Genomic DNA, 20,458 nt, shown 5'->3' on the forward strand with positions numbered 1-20,458 from the left:
TAACATGCTACAGTTATTACAGACACTAGATAGCCTGCCAATTTGTCAGCAGATTGTTGCCTAATGAGCAGTTAATTTGTCCTTGGAAGAGCCAGGCAAAATGAGTTGAAAGTTTCCTTCAAAAGATTTCTTTCGTTTTTTGGTCTCCTGATCTAGAAAACTTTTTGTTTCTGTAATTCTTTGAAGCACACGTGCAAGACCAAGACCGAGGAAAAGTTTTGGCTGTAACCACATTGACAAGGTCATGGGCATGGTGGGGAGGGGGTGTGGAACCCGGCACAGGCTCGATTTCAGGTGTGACCGGGCCACTCACCGGCTGTGTGCCACTCGTGGGTGGGGGTTAGTCTGCCTCTACACCTCCGTGGTGGCATCTTTAAAATGTGGCCCTCAGGGCCCGCTTCCCTGGCTTCTATGAACTACAGGAATGAACGAGTCTGTAATGTTCTATCTCGGAGAGGGATGTGACCCGTCCTCAGTGCTCATTACCCGTTAACTCCTATTATTAAAACGACCCAAAAGCTAATAAACTTGGCAAGAGCCAAGCCTATCAAACTTATTAATAACTGTTTTTGTTCCATGACCTGAGATGTTTTTAAGGAGCGTTGAGGAGAACACTAAGGCTGGAGGCAGCCGATGCCCGAATTCTCATCCTCCTAACGTGTTCTCTTCTTCTCTCTCCTTGTTCTAATGTTCCGTACACTCCACCACCCGCCGTCTCAGCCCCGTTCTTCCTCTTCCTGGGGCGTGCGCTACCTCTGACAGGTGGAACTTGTAGGACTTGGCCTCTGTCATAGATTTAACTCAGATGCTCCTACGATTTGACTCAAGTACTCAACAGAGTCAAAAGGTTCAACCGCCCCTATGAGCAGCTTTGCCCGACTTCTCCGTCTTGCCAAAAAGTGGGTTCCTTGCAGCCAGAAGGTCAACCCAAAGTATAAGAAAAATTTCTGAAATTTTTCTCTAGAACTTTTGATTCTCTTCCCACCGCTACCTCTGCTTGGGGGGAAAAAAAATGCATCACAGGAATTTGCTATCCACAGAAAGGGTAACAAACAAAAAATATTTTAATGACATTTCTACACATTGCTCGGGCCTTCTAAAGTCACAATTACAAGTTCGTGCGGCATTAACAACTGGTTTTCATTTTGTTACTGGTTTAGAATTTAAATAGGAAGTGGTAGAGGGAGCGCATCTAATGCTCGACCTAATCTAAATTTGCGGCTCCAGACACAGTCCTCACTTCTCCCAATAAGAATTGGGGGAAACGATGGCCATGTATTTGTTTATATTTCATTACTGAGAAAATTCAGAGCTGGCTAATGATTATTCGTGTCAGAAGTTTCACAGTTGCACATCTTTGGGTTTTAACTAGCACATTTGAAAGTGTCTGCCCACGGCTTCCATTCCCCTTGGTGCCGTGTTGCAGGCTTGGGAAGGGCCCAGGCTGGTCAGGTTATTCCTGTCCCTCCTCTGAGGCTTTCCCAGGTCCTCACTTATAAAACTCACAGGATTCACTTCCTATGAAACAAACCAGATGAAAAGGCAGAACATAAAGATTATCAGGAACAATTAGGGAAAGTGTCTTAACAAAATATGTAGTTTTCCCCAAAGGGGTAAGCTCCTCCTCCTCCAATTCGCCTGCTTTGTTACAATTGTTTTGGAGAACACCAGCATCCTTAGATATTTCGGGAACTGCAGACACTGTCCAGAAGTGTCATTCTTTAGCGTCACTCTGTTCTTACACACACTTCCTCCTTGTCACTCCCGCCCACGCTCAGCACACTGCAGAAGTGGGCTCCTCCTGGGCGCATCCACTTCCCTTGCTCTGAGATCACTGGCCTCCCTGCCTCGCTGCTCAGATACTTGCAGAGCAAGTCCTATTCAACCTAGAGATTTCGGGCAGTGACCAAAAGGAAGAAGAGGTCCAAGTTTCTATAACCAGAACAGAAAAACAAAGCTACATTCTGGGAAAGTTCAGCTGCTGTGGACTTTGTCACCTCGTGGGAGACCAGCCGCTGCTCTGGCCCACTCGCAGGAGAGACCAGGCTGCACAAAAGTGTGCCAGAGCTTTCTGAGCGGGATGCTGGCGCTGCGTGCTTGTGGTCAATTTGTATCTTCCAATCAGATAACACTAACCAATAGCAATTAAAAGTCTTATGTGCAAAGCTGAAACATTCGAGACTCTCAACATAAGCACAACTAAGGGTCTTGCTTCAAGTTCAGCAGATCTACATGTTTTAGGGTGATAATAAAAGTAATGACAACGCTATGAGTGGAATCTGTAACCATTACTGCACTAAAAATGAAAAAACTCATTTTTCAAACCCAATTTTTGGTGCAGGAGGTTATATCCCATAGGAGGCAGAGAAATAAATAAAATCAGTAGGTTTTCCAATTAATACCTAAATATATCTAGATAGACCAAAACACACAGAGGAGAATGAATCGACCCAAAGAAAGTGAGTGGGGGGAGTGCTTTTAGCGATTAAAATGCTAGAGATGGATTTGAGGGAGAAAAAAAAAGTAGCAATATGACTTGGAACAAAACAGTAACACTTTATCAAACATAACAATCGCACATGACAGAATGTTTGCTGGAGAACTTGGTGCAGGGTCCTATAGCGGACCCCTCAATGAACACAGAAATCTCTGGAACGTCCTGTACTGTGCTCACGGCCCTCTCTCTCGCGTCCTCGTCAGGTAGCCTGTCTCATGAGAACAGCTCTCATCACCACATACATCTTCCTCAGACCGAGCCGAATCCACCTGCTAGTAACTTACACGCATTGGTCTGTGAGCAGCTCTCCGAAATCCAATTTTCAGCACGTCAGCTTTTCAAATGCCATTTTTAATGTATTAAGTTTCTAAACTTCATTTATCCCTCCTTCATTATTCAAAGAACTTAGTCACTCTAGATTTTATTCATAGTGTTCCGTATATTTTAATACGTCCCTCACACCATCTTAAGATATGTGCTTTCTAGAAGTTTCCACTAGTCAAACACTCAAGCCGAGCTGTTCTAGCGGCTTTCAGAGACGCCAGTCTATAAGGGCTGAGGGCAAAAATGATTATTAATTACTCAAAATCAACCCAGAATTCTTTCTGCATCAAAGGGACAGAGGAAGTTAACACAAAGTTTTTGTGAGCTGATTCTCAGGGGGAAAGAAAAGTTATCTCTCTTCTTTCTCATTTTAAGTGTACAAAAAGATCCCCCAAATCTCTGAAAACATCTTCTTATTGTCAGACCAGAGATGATATCGTTAACTGCATCAATGCTTTGATTTGAACCGAACAGTAGAATGAGTATCATTTGTCTTCTGATTTTTATCAGAATGAAATTATTTACTGGAGGCAAAAGATGAAAATATACTGCCAGCAAAAATTACAGAGACCTTTGGCAGCATCTTTACACGTCCAGAAAGTCGAAAATCAGGCAACATCAGCCCTTCTCACCAAGAAGAGCATGCCCTAGGCTCTGCACACCTCCCACCAGTCACAAAATAGCTGATAGAATCGGACAAGAGGTATTTGAGGACAACTCTAAGCAAAAGAATATGCCCAGTGGCCAGACTAACTTTGTTCTATTGTAGCTGCCTGTTTATAGAAGACTGAGGTGTAACCTTTGCATAAAATGATGATTTATGTCCTCCAGCTTAGAGTTACCACTTCGGTATAACACAATAGTTCTAAGCAACAATCAACACGCTCCCTGCTCCCAAGGTGACTACCCTGAAACCGCAACACCCTCTTCCTCCCCATAATCTTAACCTGACGATTTTCTTTATTTAGAGACCTTAACCCCTTGGAACGTATCACACGGTTTACTGAATTATCCTGAGTGCGTGTGCACTCACGTTAATCATTCCACTTTTCCTCCCTACACGCGCGCACACACACACACACACGAAGATAAGAGTGACAAGGACAGATCTTTTGCTGTTGACCAATATTCCCCAGGAATCTAGAAGGCTTTTCAGCACGTAGGAGGAAATAAGTCCACAGAGATTGGTTGAATAATGAATAAAGGACTCGGGATGGACCAACTCGGCCCTGAGTCCCAATGCCACCTGCAGCAGCTATAGGCCTATTTTCCTGATCTGTAAAATGAGAACCTTAGGAGAAGCTGTCTCTTAGGAGCCTTGTGAGGATTAAGTGAGTCGCTGTGTGTCAAGGGCTAGAATCAGGCCAGCTTACAGTAAGCATTCAATAAACTTTAGCTGACATCATCATTATTAAAATTCAAGTTATGTGCCTCAAGGTGGTGATGGATATGTGATGATTTACGAGATCGCTGGCTCTCCTCACATCTGACAGCTCAGATCTGAGATGGTGAATAGGGACCCACGGCTCTTGACGGAGCAGCAGAGCTACCGAGGGTCAAACCCCATCACTGTGGCCTCATCCGCTCCAATCCAATGGCACACACGGTTTTTGCAAAGGCGCTGTTAACAGTGTAAGTATTACTGCCTGAGACCTACCGGAGTAGAATAAACATGACAATGAAGCCACTGAGTAATCGAGGGTGAGACTCAGAAACCTTAAAAGGCAGGGAAGGCAGAGCCTCTCTTCCTACTCAACAGAGAGATTTGTTTATTTGGCTTAACTGGAGCCCAAGCTGATGATTCCGATGGCTTCGAATAACCACAACTCACTCTCCAGATTTCTACACAGGGACTGAAACTCACACCTTGTGAAATAAGATAAAGACCAAAAACAGCCTTCTGCTGAAGAATTTACCAGTGCGTACTCATCATCATTTATAGACATTCACTTAACGTTTCTTAGAAAGCTAAGCATCGGCCATGGTACGCTAACTTTTTCCTGGAGCAAAATCCAAGTCAGCAGCAGAACAGTTGCAAACAAAATCATTAACTGCGTTGGAAACGCTAATTGGTTTACACATACCTTTAATCTAGGGGGGAAAAAGCAAGGATTTCAGGACTGAGTTAGGAGAGGAGACAGAACTGAGTGAGGAAGACAGAGATGAGGGTCAAACAAAATGACGAAGGGGCGAGGGGCATTTACCGACCTCACGGCCATACGTCTTAACTTCCCTGTTTATTAGACGTGTCTGTCTCCACAGGACTAGTCTCCTCCCTTAAGCGGTCCCTCAAGAGCGAAATAAAACGAATGACTACCATGCTCAAGGATTAGATGATGACAAATCACGCCAACAGGACTTTTTATCCTCACTCTAAGAGAAGAAAGACCCCAAGATTTCAAGGAATGGCGCAAGGTCACAGTAGCTAAGCTGAAGCTGGAATCAGATTTCCAGACTCCCAAGTCAATGCTCTGTGCTCTGCACAGGAACTTCTGCAAACCCCAATGCGCCGTGAGAAATGATTCGGCTGTTCCAGGAGGAACCCAATCGGCACTGTTGATGAGCTCCCAGGTGCTGCAGAGGCTGCCGGTCCTTGATTACCCAGACCAGCAAGTCTCTGAACCCATTTCACCTGCTCAGGTTAAGTCTGGGGAAATAATTTTGTTTTCATTAAATAAAAAAAAGGTGATTTCCAGGAGCAAGAGAAAGTGAGATGACATATAAAATACTGAAGTTTTAAACATTCTAAAAACTCAACACTATTTGTAAAATTTAAGGGGTGTTACATTTACATGGTAGTGTCAACTGTAAAATATACTTATATAGCAGATTTTTAAAGCATACATGAACACCAGTGTTTCAGAGTTGAGAAATCTCTCACTGCGGTCTATGGGTATGCTTTTATTTATAATTTCCTCATGATGACTGAAAATACCACACCTAAAATGCACTAAAGCTATTAAAACTGTCTTAATTCTCAGTCTCCTTTGATAATCAAGATACTATGCCTAGGCGTTGCCTTCACTTTTTTTTTTTTTTTTTTTTTTGGAAATTTGACATTTTAAATAACCCCCCATGGCACTGACATGTCAAATTCCAACAGGTATATCTACAGAGATTTCCCTTCCAAAAACACAAAGTTGAGCTTACCCACTGGCATGTATTATAACCCAATTTAGGAGCAACCCAGTCTGAGAGACAGATTTTCTTTTTTTAAGTTCCTGTTACTTCTCTCTTTTTGCCTCGCCTATCAGAGGAATCTCCCTGTATTTGAAGATAGCTGATGGAAATAAAACACAATGTGTCCGCTCCAGCCCAAACTCAGTCAACCTCCCAAAGCTTCCTATTGGTCCCCTTGAATCAGCTGAGCCCAAGAGGTTTTTTTCCTATAAAACATCCACAGTGTATCTAAATCTGATCCCAGCAAAAATTCACTTCAGCTGAAGTGAAAATGCAGAGGTAGCATTTACGGATAACAGCTGGAGAACATTAGCTCTCTGTCTCTCCTTTTCTCTCCCAAGGGTTGAAAACTCTGCTGTTCAGACAGGAAGTCGTCATACACCACACACTGCACAATACGAGAACGCTGGGACAGGAGAACAAGTTGCAGAGGATTAGGGGGAGTGTGGAGGGGTTTTTGTTCAAGAAAACAGAGCAGCGACTCTGTGTACCTCTGGAGTGTCCTTTGCTCCGGCGGTGTTCAGGTAGCAAAATGCACTCACACCCAGAACCCACTGGCACACACTGCAGTTCCTGAAAGCTTTTTAACAACTCAGAGTAAGGTTTAATCTTTCATTTTTCCGCAATTTTTTAAAATATGATCTCCAAGAAGTTTTGGGAGGTGGCCAAGATTCTCTAATAATCTTTTTTGGCATACTTTCACATTTGCTATCTAAAAAGACAACCTTTTAACGTTTTTTTTTTTAATTGAAATTGTCAAAAATAAGGAAAAATATGTATTTCGCATATATGCAGAATTCAAAACATGATGATCTGGGAGAAGATGACTTAAACAAAAGATTCTAGTGGATATGGATTTTTAGGATCGGTTGCTGCTGTAATTTTACAAAGCTGCTGAAAACGAACACAGCCACAAACACGAGGAAAGACAGCCACACGCTGTGGCCAAGGCTCAAAGTTTTGAGTAGGATGATGGGAGTTTCCCAAACACCACATGCTAAATAGCCATTCTGCATTCCGCCCCGTCTGCAGGCGCTGGACCCCGCTGTAACCGCCTGTCCTCTGGGGGCGGGCTGTAAAAACCGACCCCGTCTCTTCCACGCCCCTCCAGCCAAGTTCGCGAAAGACCACCCTTCCTTAACTTTTGAACTGCGAAAATGCCTTTGCCATATGCATATCAGGGGCATGCTGTTAATCAACGGGGTGACAACACGACGGTTTTATGCAAAGAGGGGGAGGAGGGGCGAGGGGGAAGCCAACCCACACATCCATCATCGTTTTAGGAGTAGGTGGAGTTTAAAGTTTCTCTAACTTCCAAGTTCCCAGTTGACAGGCAATATTTCTGTGCAATTCCCAGCCCCAAAGAACAGATGGTCCTTTGCCCGTCTTGAGCCCCGAGAGAGGCCAGACAAAGCCCCCCGCCACTCCTCACCACACGAGGCCCATAGGTGACCAGCTTCGAGAAGCTGTCAGCCTGGAGGCAGTGAGCAGAGTATGGAAACTTAACTACTTCTTCTAGAAGTTTTCCTGCTACAGGAAAGTCCAGTGGACTGGAGCACAAAGGCCTGAGAACGTTTCGCTGAGTTAATTCTGAAAAACGTCTTCTGCCATGTGCCAAACCATCACCCTAAACCCCAAATGCCCACGGGAGGGAAGCTGAGGCGCACGCGTTCAGAAACAGGCCCGCAAGGTAACTTGAGCCGTCCCGAAGACAACCTGGGAAGTTGTTTAAAGGGACCCCCACGGCGGGAGAGCATCCTCGGGGCGCCTGAGCACCCAGCGCCAAAAGGGAAGGTGACGGCGCCGACAGGGTGTCAGATGGGTGCGCGCCAGGGCAGTGGGCGAGGACCTGCCTCCCCAGCCTGGAGGGCGAGGGGAAGGGGCGGGTGGACCTGGGGGTGCGGGGAGCGGCGGCCCACTCACCCTCGCTGCCGTACTGTTTGCCATTGTTCGCGCCCATCCTGCTGCCGTCATGCCCGCCGTCTCCCGGGACACTCCATCGCTGGGGCGCACTGCCTGCGCGCTGCGCCCGAGGAAAGCCCGCGCGCCGGGGCCGTCAGCTGCGCATAGCCCACGCTCCGGGGCTGAGGTCCTGCCGGGAGCGGCCCCCGCGCGCCGGTGGGGGCGGGCGCTCCGTCCTCTCCGCGCACCCCCGGTGGCTTCGGGTGCGGCCAGGCGGGGGGATGGGGGGCGTCGCCGCCGCTCTCAGAATCCGCGTTCGGGGCCGGCGGGCGCAGTGCCGCGGAGAGCCCGCGCCCCGGGGCCGCCCAGAGGCTCGCCGCGCCGCCGCCGCCGGGTCCCCATCCGCCCGCCCCGCTCCCCCTGCGCTGAGCGCTGAGCCGCGCGGGCGGCCCGGGCTCCCCGGCGTGGCCGCCTCCCCGCTGCGTGCTCGCGGCTGCCCCGGGGAGGGCGCGGAGGCCACTTGTTGCCGGTGCCCCGAGCCAGCAGAGACTCGCGGCCCGGCGGTGCTCGCCCGCGGGCCGGACTTTTGTTAGCGCCAGGCGCCTCCTCTCGCCGCCCAGCGTCAATCACAGCTGGAGCCCCGGGGAGGAAGGCCGGCCCGGAGATGCGCGGCCTTTTAAAGGGGCAGCGCGCCTTTTCGGGGCTCTGGCTCGCGGCCCCAGCCTCCACGCAGGCCTTCGCGCCACCCGCGAACCGCTCCGAGCGAAAGAACGTGCTCTTGGCTCGATTTTACCATTGTTCTTTTACAGGCTTGGCCCCCAATTTGTAAGACGAGCTTCCTGGCGTCGTTTGAACTCCCTTGGTTTCGCCTGCAAATATGGCCTGTTTTAGGTGTGGGGGCCTTTAAAATAAACATGCCTTAGAGTCCGATGATGTCTGACAATTTCAGGTATACATGCTGTCATTCTCCTGTGGCTCCCACACTTGGGGACCGAGGCAAGGGAATGGAGGAGACAGGGAGAGAAAACTTGAGGGAAACTTAGCAGGGAGCCACTGGAGAGCCAAAGACCTTGCGGGAGGTGTCCTGGCTCAGAACTTTTAAGAGCTCCCGAGCCAGGAAGTGTATTTTCTCCGGGTTCTATGATTCTTTTTCTTGTGGTTGGTGTTATCCTTTGTTTAGTACGTTACAACCTCTTTTGGAGATTTTATATGGCGCTTCTAGAGCCTTAAAATGGCCCTTTGGTGTTCCCTCCATTGAATGTTATAATGTTTCATTCCCTTTCTATGTGAATACCTAGAATTTTGTAACATTGCATCCTAGTGAAAACGCGGGCATTCCCAGGGCAAATTTCTTTTTAGGGAGGCAAGCACACAAGTCAGTTTCTCCTTAGAGGTGTTAGATGTTAGATATAGATATATAGATATAGATATATAGATAAAGATATATATAATGATACTTATATGAACATATATAATATATATGCATGGAGAACCAGGATTTTTGTAATGACCTGTTTCCTAAAAGACTTGCAGTCATATGCAGAGATTGTTAGTGGTTTGATTTCCTCTAGATTCTAAAGGTGGTTTCCTTTAATTTGATACAATTTTCTTTCTTAAGATACAACATTATGTTTCAAAATTTTTACGTCTAGACTTATTGTGCTGGAGAGATCATGAATTGGAAAGAAAAATCATAAATTCATCTATTTCCAAGGACGAGATTAAACTGTTTTGTGTTGTACGGGTAACATTTCAACTGTCCCAGTCCGAAGAGATTAAGGACTGGATTTTAATTCATCTTTTCATTTCTAGAAACTAGCACACTGCCCGGCATCCTATGTGCTTCCTATGTCTGTTGAGTTAAATTAAAAACAAATGGCATGGGCCCTAAATGAGAAATACGGGGGTCTATGTTATCTTTTTCCAAAATGGGTTTCCACTCACTTAGCTGGTCCTCGTGATTTTCCCACCGCGATTTAAGGAACCGCCCTAGATCTGATCGTTTTGGAGGTTTAGTTGAAGATAAGTCATGTGATAGAACCATAACGTGATGGAGCAATGGAGCACATCTCAACATCTGGAGCAGAGATATGACAACTTGCTTCTTTATATGCTGCTGTCTCCCTGATGCTCTTAGTCCCTCTTCCGAGCTCTACAAATTAGGAAACTGACAGGAAAAGAAGCTGAGGCTCAAACAGTTTAAATACCTAGAGTCACCCAGGTGGTTAGTGCCTGATGGGCTCAGGTTCTCAGGGGCTATCCCCTCCACTCCACTGCCTCTCTTGACCTGGCCATTATTTATCTTGCAGTCATTGCTCCCTTTTTCGATTGAGTCACCTTCCAGGGTCTCTAATGTCAAAGCAGAGCTCATAGTGCAAAGTAAATTGTAGTGATGAAATACACTGATCTCCTTTCAAATTAAAGTCTCTAAATATTTTCAAGGCTCCATCACCTGGCATAAGGAGAGATAATGATAATCTAGTATGAGAAATTCCAGTTTAAAACAAAATAGAAAAAAAACTTGACTTTTAACATGCTTTTGATTATAAAATATAAATACATGTTGTCATTATCACTGTAAAAGCTTGGGGGAAAACATAATTAAGCAAAAAGGAAGAAAAGCACGATTCCTGCTAAAAACAAAGGCATGTTCACAGGTGTATATGTTTTAACTTTTAAGATACTGTACAAATAGATGATTTTAACAAAAGTTCCAGTCTTTTTACCCAGCATCCAAACCAAACCTTACAACTTTCAATACAGACTTGAAAACTTTTTTTAAAAAGGATAGTGTGGTTTTCATCAATGTGTTCCCAATATATAGCACAATTCCTAACAGTCATCACTCCGTAAATACTTGCAGAATGGAAGAGTGTTGAACAAAGATACAAAATGATTTGAATGTTATTCTGCTTTCTCTTTCTGCCTTTTTGAGAAGATATAATCACTGAAAGGATCAAAAAAATTAGTAAGTACTCGAAGTCACCTAGAAACTGAATAATATGTACTAGCAATTGCTATTTTTCCCTACCCAGTACCTTTTCCTCCTTGTTCTGGAAGCACCAGTTCCTGTCCTTTGGGAAATTGTTTCACCTAAATTTCGACTGTAGGCTTCCTGTCGGAGCTTATCAATTGTGATCGTGGTGGGCCGCTTCCTCACCAGGTGAGGGTCTACGATCAGGCTGACCTAATTAGACACTCACTTACCCTGGCAGTAAGGGAGTAAGCGTATCTCTCTCCCCCTCCTGCTAGGCTGGTATCAGAGTTAGTGGAGAATCAAGACCTTAACCACCATCCAGGAGTCACAGAACCACCCCTATCTCAGTGTCAGTGGAGATCAAACGGGGAGCCCATCACCTCCAATGTCCACAGAGGTTGAGTGGTGAACCTGGACTTCTACTTCAACCCGGCAGTAGTTTAACAGAAAGTTTAAATAAGACCCATAGTCAAGAAATAATATGAAAATATTCAGGTTTCGATGGAAAATCACTCATGATGTCAAGAACCAAGATTTCAAACTGAGTGAAAAAAGACAATCAATAGATGTCAGTACCATGACAACAGCGATGTTAGAATTACCAAAGATTTTAAAACAGCCATGGAAAAAATACTTCATTGAACCATTACAAAAACACTTGTAATAAATGCAAAGCAGAAAGCCTCAGCAAAGAAACGAGATGAGAAGAACAACCAAATGAGAATTTCACAACTGACGAATATTATAACCAAAAGAGAAAAGCTCAATGGATGGGCTGAACAGCAGATAGAAGAGACAGAGGAGAGAATCAGTGAATTGGAAGATAGGACAATAGATACTACCCCATCTGAAAAACAAAGACAAAATAGACTAAAACAAACAAACAAACAAATAATAGAGCCTCAGGGACACATGGTACTATAATAAAAGATCTAAAATTTGTGTTATTGGAGTCCCAGAAGGAGAAGAAGAAGAGGGAAACGCTGAAAAAGTACTTGAAGAAATAGTGGTTAAACACTTCCCAAATTCTTGAAATGACAAAATAATAAAAATGGAGGACAGATTCGTGGTGGGTCCCGGAGGGAAGCGAGCGTGTTTATGAAAGGAGAGCGTGAGGGCCTTGCGTGGCGATGGAAGTGTTCTGCATCTTGGCTGTATCGAGATCGGTGTCCTGGTTGTGGTTTCTCCTGTAGGTTTATAAGACATTATCGTTGAGAGAAGCTGGGTCACGAGTAAATGGGATCTTCCTATGTTATTTCTTACAGGTGGAAGCGAATCACTGATACCTCAAAATAAAAAGTGTCATTCGAAAAACAGAAGTCTTTTTCTCACCGTGAGAACTGTTTCTGCATATTCTTCCTGTACTATCATTTATGACACCTCCCACTTCTCCATGCACATGCACTCACCTGAGAGAGCAAAAGTCCTAATGATGGCTGGTTCCTAGTGTTAGATTTCTGTCTGGCTCTACTCAGCATTGAGTGATTTAGGCAAAGTTGCCTAAAACGGTCCATGTCCCAAACCTTGAACTTTGAGTTACCAGAATTAACAGACTCCATTGATGAAAAAAACAGGCCAATTGCTAAATTAAATTGCCTGTTTACTTTGTCCCATGTGAACCTAATGCAAAAAGAAAAACATAAAAGTAGAAAAATCTAAGTTTTAATTGATATGCACATTTTTGTTTCTATTTGTCAGTGACTCAGTGCCTTTTTAGCTACTTTAATAAATATATTTACACTCTGAGTAGTGGGAATATGTTCTTCGTTAGCAATTTATTTTTAAAATATTACGTTTAAAAGCCAGCTCAGTTTATCATACCTTAGTCCTACTTTTTCTCTGAAGGTAAAGACAAGACACCAAGGTTCATTAATCTGACTTGGTGCTGGTAATGGAGAAGCTACCAGGATGGCCTTTAACGGAACCAGAATTCCAAAATCCAATCAGTGTGTCTCTTTTCCTCAACTGCACAGAGGAGGATGTCGTTGAACACAGAGTTCCCTAGGAATGCTACAGACAAAGCGAACTCTCTCCCAGGAAACCTATTTTGGGAAACATCTAAACCTTGGCTCCCTCATAAAAACAAACAAGCAAACAGATGAAAAAAACTAAAAATGATTATAAGAAATGTTAGTTTATAAAAGAAAAAAAATGAACCAAATCATAACTTATCCACGTGTATGTGTACTCTAGAGCATACCACTTTGCCATCCAAAATCTGAATCACCTGCTTACCTTCAGTTATTTTCATATGTCAGATTATGGTTAGATTTGCATATTCTATTACCGCAATTAAAGTGGAAGATGGCCACTCAGTTCCAGAGTAGACCTGTATCGAGAGGTTTGTTATATGAAAGAGAAAATATGGTTTTTTAATTAATATAGGTTTATTATCAAAATAGAAAGTTGTATTTACAACAAAACAAATATTTGTATCGGATGCAATTATGCTGAGACTCAAACAATGACAGAATGGGCATATGGAGATTTGGGGGAAAATATTTTAGAACAGAGGAAACAAAAAATATAAAATCCCTAAGATTGGAATGAGTTTGCATATTCTAAGACCAGTGTATCTGTCAGCTATTGCTATGATGATGTTATGTAACAGATCATCCCCCAAACCCAGTGTATTTCTTAGATGTTCAGACATGCTCATAAGTCTTCAGGTCAGTTGGGACCACTTCAGTTCAGCTTTGTGGGTGAGCAGGGCTTTGGGCCAGAATTCAGGCCAGGTTCAGGTTTCTCCCATAAGTCTCTCTGGAGCCCAGACTAAAGGGGCTGAGGCTACCAAGTGTGTGTTCTTGTCGTGGTGGGTCACAGGGCTCAGAGAAGCCAAGACAAACCTTGCAAGCACATTTTTAATCTTCACAAGGCATCACAAACAAAAGAAAGTCACAAGGCCATGTCCAAGTCCAATGGATGAGGGAGCTGCTTGTCCCATTTTTGTGCATTACAAGGTCACATGACAGAATAAAGGAGTGAAGAATTAAGAAAAATGTACTCTAATCTATAGAAGCCAGTATGGACAGAATGTTCTGAATAAATAGAAACTTTACACGCTTGCCAGAGAAGGAGCAATAGCCAGGTTTGTAGGGTTCTGCGAGCATGAGAATCATTTTGCACTTTATTTTAGTTACAAGGCAAAAAAAAAAAAAAAAAAGGAGATTTCAAGTAGGGAACTGACTTGAAGTGACTGGTACTTCCAGATCAGGAGGCTGACGTGTGGGGAACTAACAGTCTTGGAAGCCCAGAGACCTGCTAAGAGGCCTCTTCCCCAGAATAGGTGAGAGCAACTCGACTTCATCTAGCACAGTAGTAGAGAAGGTAAAACAAACAAACAAAAAAGGTCAGATTCGAGCTGTTTTTGGAGGCAGAGTCAACAAAACTCACTCGATTGTGTGTTTTATGAGAAAAGAGGAAAATGAAAGATGGCGTCTATGTTTTTGCTTGAGCAAGAGGGCTGAGGGCGGTTGCGGAAGATGGAGGAGAAGTACTTGAGGTTGTTTGGAGGCGGGTTTTGGTGTCCAGAAGCTTGCTTCAGACCCTTGAAACTTGAGAGAGCAATTGGTTACACAAAGGAGATAGCAGGCTGTGGTTGAGTGAGCGAGTCTGCTGTCGGGGGAGAGATCAGCACTGGATATAGCTGCCTGGGAGGCTGTAGCACATAGACAGGATTGAACGCCATGGAGATCGACGAGGAGAATTAGGAATAAATGCAGCTCTTCTAGAAAGCTAAGGGTAGACCCCGAATATATGTCAACATCCAACCGTCTCACAGAGGAAAAGTAATGGGCGAAGGACTTTGAGAGGAAGTGGCTAACGAGGTGGATGAGAATACAGGGGAGTGGTGTGAGGAAGGGTAAAGGGGAAATTTGCGGGGACAAAGGGAAAGGGAAAGTACGCTCACTGGGTCCATTTCTCTGGAATGGTAGCGGAAAAGGCTGGAACATGCTGTGGAGGAAGAGGAAGGGTTTTTGTTCGTTTATTTGGATGGGCTCCATTGGTTGATAGTTGTCTGTTGATGAGATTAATCCAGTGGAGGCAGAAACAAAATCCTTGAGTTGAGGAGAAGGATTGGACCTCGAGCACAAGAGAAGCGGCTGGCCTTGCTAGGAACCGGAATAGCTGGTCCATCAAAAGAGAGTGAAGGTGGCTCCTGGGATCCTACGCAGGTAAGCCGTTTGATTTGGGGGTGGGGAGGTAGGTCGTGCGGGTATAAGCACTTCCAACTCCAGCACCTACCAGGGGACAGGGCATCACTGGATATATCTATTCGAGAGGCCTCCGCTTATAGACAGTTTGGCACTCTGCTAGGCAGTGAGGCACATTGCCCGAAGAGCATAGTAACCATCACCGCCTGGTACTCCCACTGTCCCGCTCACCCCAGGTAGCCTGCCGGTACGCTGGCCCAGCAAGAAGGACTGGTCAAAAGAATTGCAGCAGGGATGGAGTCCCAGGGCACAGCTGCTGCCCGGACGGCCTGTAGAAGTCTTGGCTGATGGCTCAGCTTCCTGTCATTAGCTCCTCCTCTGCTCTCTGGTCTAAGCCATTACCATCTTGCATCAATATGGTTGCCGTAACCTCCCAACCGCACTCTCTGCTTCTCCCTTTCATTACTTTTTTTTTTTTCCCTCAGAATATATTTCCAGAAAATGTCAGCCAGAATGATCCTTTTTTTAACAGGTCAGGCCGCGTTTCTCCACTGCCTTAAGCTCTCCTGTGTTTTCTCAGCTCATTCGGAGTATCACCCAGAGTCTGCATCATTGCCACATCTAATATCTGATATGGACTCTTACCTGCTTTCTTCCTAGACTCTCAACTTGCATTCTTGACTTTTGCTCTCCAGCCTCAGACTCTGCATCCCCTACTTCCCCAGACCCAGGGCACCTACTGGGCCCCACCCACACTGAACCTTGTATTACTTAGTCCCCTCCTTGTCTGGAGCCGCTTTCTTCTTTTGCGCATTTTCTGACTTTTACAACTTTTACTGATTATTTTTAGCCCCTGCGATTTGGGTTGGAGGCAGATGTGTCATGCTTCTGAAGACTTTGTCTCGAGCTTCTGCCGACAAAGTTTCTGCTTTACTTCTTACTCTGATGTATCTGAGGTTATACTTGGGGAGAGAAAGATCTGTCTTCTCAGAAACAAACCAAAGTAGTGTGGTTTCGTTTATTGGGTCACCTGTCACATCTTCCGCAGGCCTGCAAACCCCAGGGGGACACTACTTCATGGACCTTCATCACATCAACAAGTTTGAAAAGGGCAAGAAATTTCTCAGGGTCTCCTTACATTGTAGAGCATTTGGGGTTCCAAAGAGTTGAAAATTACTACCTTTATCCTCCAGCCTTCCACGAATTTGTTCCCGGGCTCTAGGCTGTATTGTCCTACTCAGTCACCTGTGCCTCCCCAGACTGATACTTGTCAATCACCAAATCAGTTGGTTAGCACATATGTGATAATTAACAAATCCTGAACCTACCAGTGTGGTGATTGTATTTGGTCCCTTTGCAGAGACACACTGAAGCTTTTGGCAGTTTGCCCACATAAACTCTTCAGTTAAGTATTTTTGATAACACATACAGGATAAGTTTGATTAAATATCTCTTAATACCTTCAAATATTCCCTAGTCCCGAAAAGCAAGTGCTCTTGCTGTTTTTAAAATGAAAATGCATTTCCTGTTCCCACCCATCTCACCAACATTTGTTGTTATTTTTTAATAGTCAATACACTGAACATTTGTATTCTAGAAACAAAATTTTAAAGCCCCAGTGAAAGTTTCTGTACAGCCTGGCTCCAATGTAGCAGGGAGCTTTGTGATTTTGCAAGACTGTGAAATAACAACAGAGTAACTCAGATGAACTAACCAGCTTGTTAAAAAGAGGTACTACGTGCATTTTCTTTGGGAAATGGTTGCTTCTAGTTTTACTCTTTTCTATGATGTAAAAAGATTTTGTTTCATTTCCGCCTATCCTTTCTTATGAACTCATAATACGAAGAACAAGGACAAGGCACTTAGGAGGGATTTGGGGATAAAGAAGAATCAGTATATGGCGAATGACCTCTATGGATTCCATTTTCCTCTATTAATACCATTTAGATTAAAAAGTGGTATAGATCAAAACCAAAGAACAACTCTCTTTCCCTCCTTCATTTCTACCTTATACATGCACGCCAAAACTTACGCTTTTCTTTACTTGAAGATTTTCTATGTATCTTTCAAGGAATAGCTCTAATATTTTCTTCATGTTGAGGATATGAGAAAACTTCCTCCATCCCTCTCTCTCCAGCCATTTATTTTTCTGTTCACACTGTGTTTTCCATGTGCCATTACTTATTATTATTTTTTTGGTTGTTTATATATATTTCTTCTGGACTCAAGAAGAAGATTCTCAAGGACATAGATGATGTTTTTTCTTCATTATATTCAGTACACCATAAATAATGAACAAATTGATGACAAACTGAGTCAACGAGATAGATCATTTTTAACCTAATGAATAGGAGAAGAAATAAAATTGATAAAGGAGAAAATAAATGTTTAGATATCCCAGACTAAAGCAATTGGCTTTGGGATGACGGGGAAACATTATACTACTTCTATCCTGTTAATATGTTAGCATTTTCCCCCAAATTGTACAATATCAACATTATAACCTTCTCTTGGAAAGACCCTATCTCAGAATGGCCTTCATTTTTATCTAGACAAGTGAAAGGAATCATGACCGCAGGCCAACAGAGAATATACATGGAATCATTCCTTTCATTCTCAGTGAGAAAAGCAAACTTGGGAGCCAATGAAGAAACTCTCAGCATCAAAAAGGGAAACAAAGCAAGCTGTCTGGTAGGATGACGCTAGTGTTTCCCTGAGGAAGAGAAGCAGCTGTAACTCAAGAGGGCGGGAGACGGACTCAGAGGTGAACGTCAGCATAATGACTTGACAGCAGTATATACTGCGCTTTGGTGCTGGCTTTCGATCACAGGTGAGAAATGAAACCTTTCCCCCTAGAAACTTAGAACCCACCTAGAAACTTAGAACCCACCTATAGCTCAATAAGAACCATCTAAAGAGCAACTTGAAGACAGTGCGGCTAGCGCAGGGGATCCGGAGCACACGAGGAGGGATATGAGCCTTGTTAGGTTCCAGGAGGAGAGTGATTACAGAACCACATTCTCCTAAGGCCCTTCTCCAGACCCGAATGCAGCAATGTGTTCTGTGAATAAGGGTTCCTCACACAAATAGCAAAGCGAACGCTGCCCAGCACTGCCTCTGCTTGGTACGCAGCAGCCTTGAATGTCTTTAAGTAATTTCTCATCATCAAAAGATAAACTATAAAAAGAAAATATATCTAACCCCAACACGACTGTTGATTCTCCAGCGGAGCAAGGAGGGTCTTCATTGCTTGCGGTCTCCCCAACCCCAGTCTGCACTGACCCCGAGGCATCCAGTGTTCTCTCCGAAACAACTTTCGTAACTCCTCAGGAGACACCATCTGCTTGCTACCTTCTGCGATGAAAAGTACTTCCTCTCTGCACCCACTGCCTCAGGCAATGGCAATAACCTCAGAGTGACCACTTGGTTAGCAGCTAGAACTTACTCTGCTTCTTATCTCAAGAAACGCACTCGAACATTTCCCAAGGTGAATCTCGTGGGTCATTAACTGACATTTGAGCGGGGAGAAAGGATGTGGTTAAACGTTCTTGGGTAAATAGTGGGTTAGGGAGAATGTTGTTCTGCAGGGTTTCTCAGTGTTACATGTACACGGTTGTTTTCCAAGTACCATCCTCATCCTCCTCCTCCTCAACACTGCCTCTGACTTTTATAGGTTTCAACCAAGCAGCAACTAAATTAAAAAGTAAAATGGACATCACTCAAATGTTATCTCTGAGCCCCAAAGACCTCACTAATTTGGTTCATCAGAAATTCACTTAAGAACACCCACCAAGATAGATGCAAACTCACCATCCACTAGCAAGTTACTACAGCCAAAGTGAGGCTAAGCCCCGGCAACTAGAGATGGAAGGTATGGAAAATACCAAACGGCTTTAATATAGGTAAGCCACCATGGAAAATGTTTTCAGAGCTACCCACCAACTTTTCCCACTTACAGGCCAGCAGCAGGATTACCTCCCAGAGGCACTGCCATTTCCCCCATAAAATGTTAAAAAGTTGCCAAGTTTTGACAACTTTTGAAACCAAAGTTCTTGAGAATCCAGTTGTTTGGGGGCCCTTATCTTTTTTCTTATCAGGCAGGCCTAGAATTCAGAATGTTTGGTCTTCTGGGGCAGGAAATACCAGCAGCACTTCCTTGTCCTTATTCATCTCCCCTCCCCCCCAAATATTTTCCCCTAAAGTATTTACACCCTGCAGCTCTTGAGAAGAATTTGGACCAGCTCATGCAGGCGTTTTACCAGCTCATTCACAGAACTTTACTATTAGGAGAAACTTAGAAAGGTAAACTTGTTAAGATTTGAGGTCACTTTAGAGATCATTTTTTTCAATAACTTCCTTTCTGAAAACAAGAAAAGTGATGCCCCCAGAAGTTAAGAGCTTGTCTAAGAATCCCTAGCTATAAACCATTTTCAAAATCAGTACACTAGCTACTGCATTTTTAAGGAAAAAATTAAGACTGTGAGGAAAAAGATTGGTTTATGTTCATTTCGTAGTGATAAGTTTTATTTTGTACAGGAAATTAAATACTAATAACTAACCTAAAGTGTTAATGATATTTCCTAATATAAAATGTGCCTTCCTAAAAATTATCTATGGCTCGAAAAGTGATTCTACACTTAAATGTGTTTTTATTTTGTAAATGATATTCTAAATAGGGAATTAAGAGTATTAATGCTAAACCTCATAAATATGGTCAAAATGTACACAAAAGGTGACATTTCCTTTCTGAATTATCAAACTCTGAAATTTCCTTCCTGAATTATCAAAGTCTGAAATTCATAATCCCTGAGACACAGAGCATGGATGGAACAGACATTGGTATCAACCACAGAGACGATATGACATGGTATGTATCACCTCCCAAATAGCTCTTCATCCCAGAAACTTTCGTCCATTTAATCCATTTTTTTTTGAGTCATGCAAAATAGAGGGGATCACGGAGTCCAGAATGTCACCTTTGTCTCCTCCACCTGTCACCTACGACTCTGTCTGTTCTCTCCCCTCTTCCTACACTCTGTTCGCTTGTCTGTCTCCCAGTCAGTTTTAAGTTCCTGGAAGGCAGGAACTAAGAGCCACATTTGACACATGGAGGAGAATCCATCATTAGTTGTCAAAGGAATAAAGGTAAGTAGGCATAAGAAGTCACAATGAAGTACGTCCATGTGATTGATATAACACAGCCATCGAAGATACCATTTCCAAAGAGATCCATATGGTTGAGAAAGATCAAGATATTCCTTATCAAAAACCAATGCGTGTAACAAATACAAGTTTAGAGAAATAAGACTGTTAGTAACAAGGATAGATTCACAGCTTGGTGATGACATGGCTGGAGTCAAACCCCAGGTTTTGTAGGAACGCGTGTTGGCTAACAGAACGTTGCATGCCGTTTGTAGTTGGCTG

At 43.8% G+C, this 20,458-nt stretch overlaps 1 protein-coding gene across 1 annotated transcript in view; it reads right to left on the reverse strand.

Moving 5' to 3' along the window:
- FBXL7 (F-box and leucine rich repeat protein 7) overlaps window positions 1–8,245 on the reverse strand; it is a 329,189-nt gene extending 320,944 nt beyond the window's left edge. The window contains exon 1 of the mRNA XM_036225516.1: window positions 7,925–8,245. Within this exon, the coding sequence (XP_036081409.1) occupies window positions 7,925–7,961 (37 nt within the window). The 5' untranslated portion in view covers window positions 7,962–8,245. The remainder of the gene's footprint in view (window positions 1–7,924) is intronic.
- Between the last annotated feature and the right edge of the window lie 12,213 nt (window positions 8,246–20,458).

The sequence above is a fragment of the Rousettus aegyptiacus genome, unplaced genomic scaffold (assembly GCF_014176215.1).
Source record: "Rousettus aegyptiacus isolate mRouAeg1 unplaced genomic scaffold, mRouAeg1.p scaffold_m13_p_8, whole genome shotgun sequence".
In the NCBI taxonomy this organism is placed as follows: domain Eukaryota; kingdom Metazoa; phylum Chordata; class Mammalia; order Chiroptera; family Pteropodidae; genus Rousettus; species Rousettus aegyptiacus.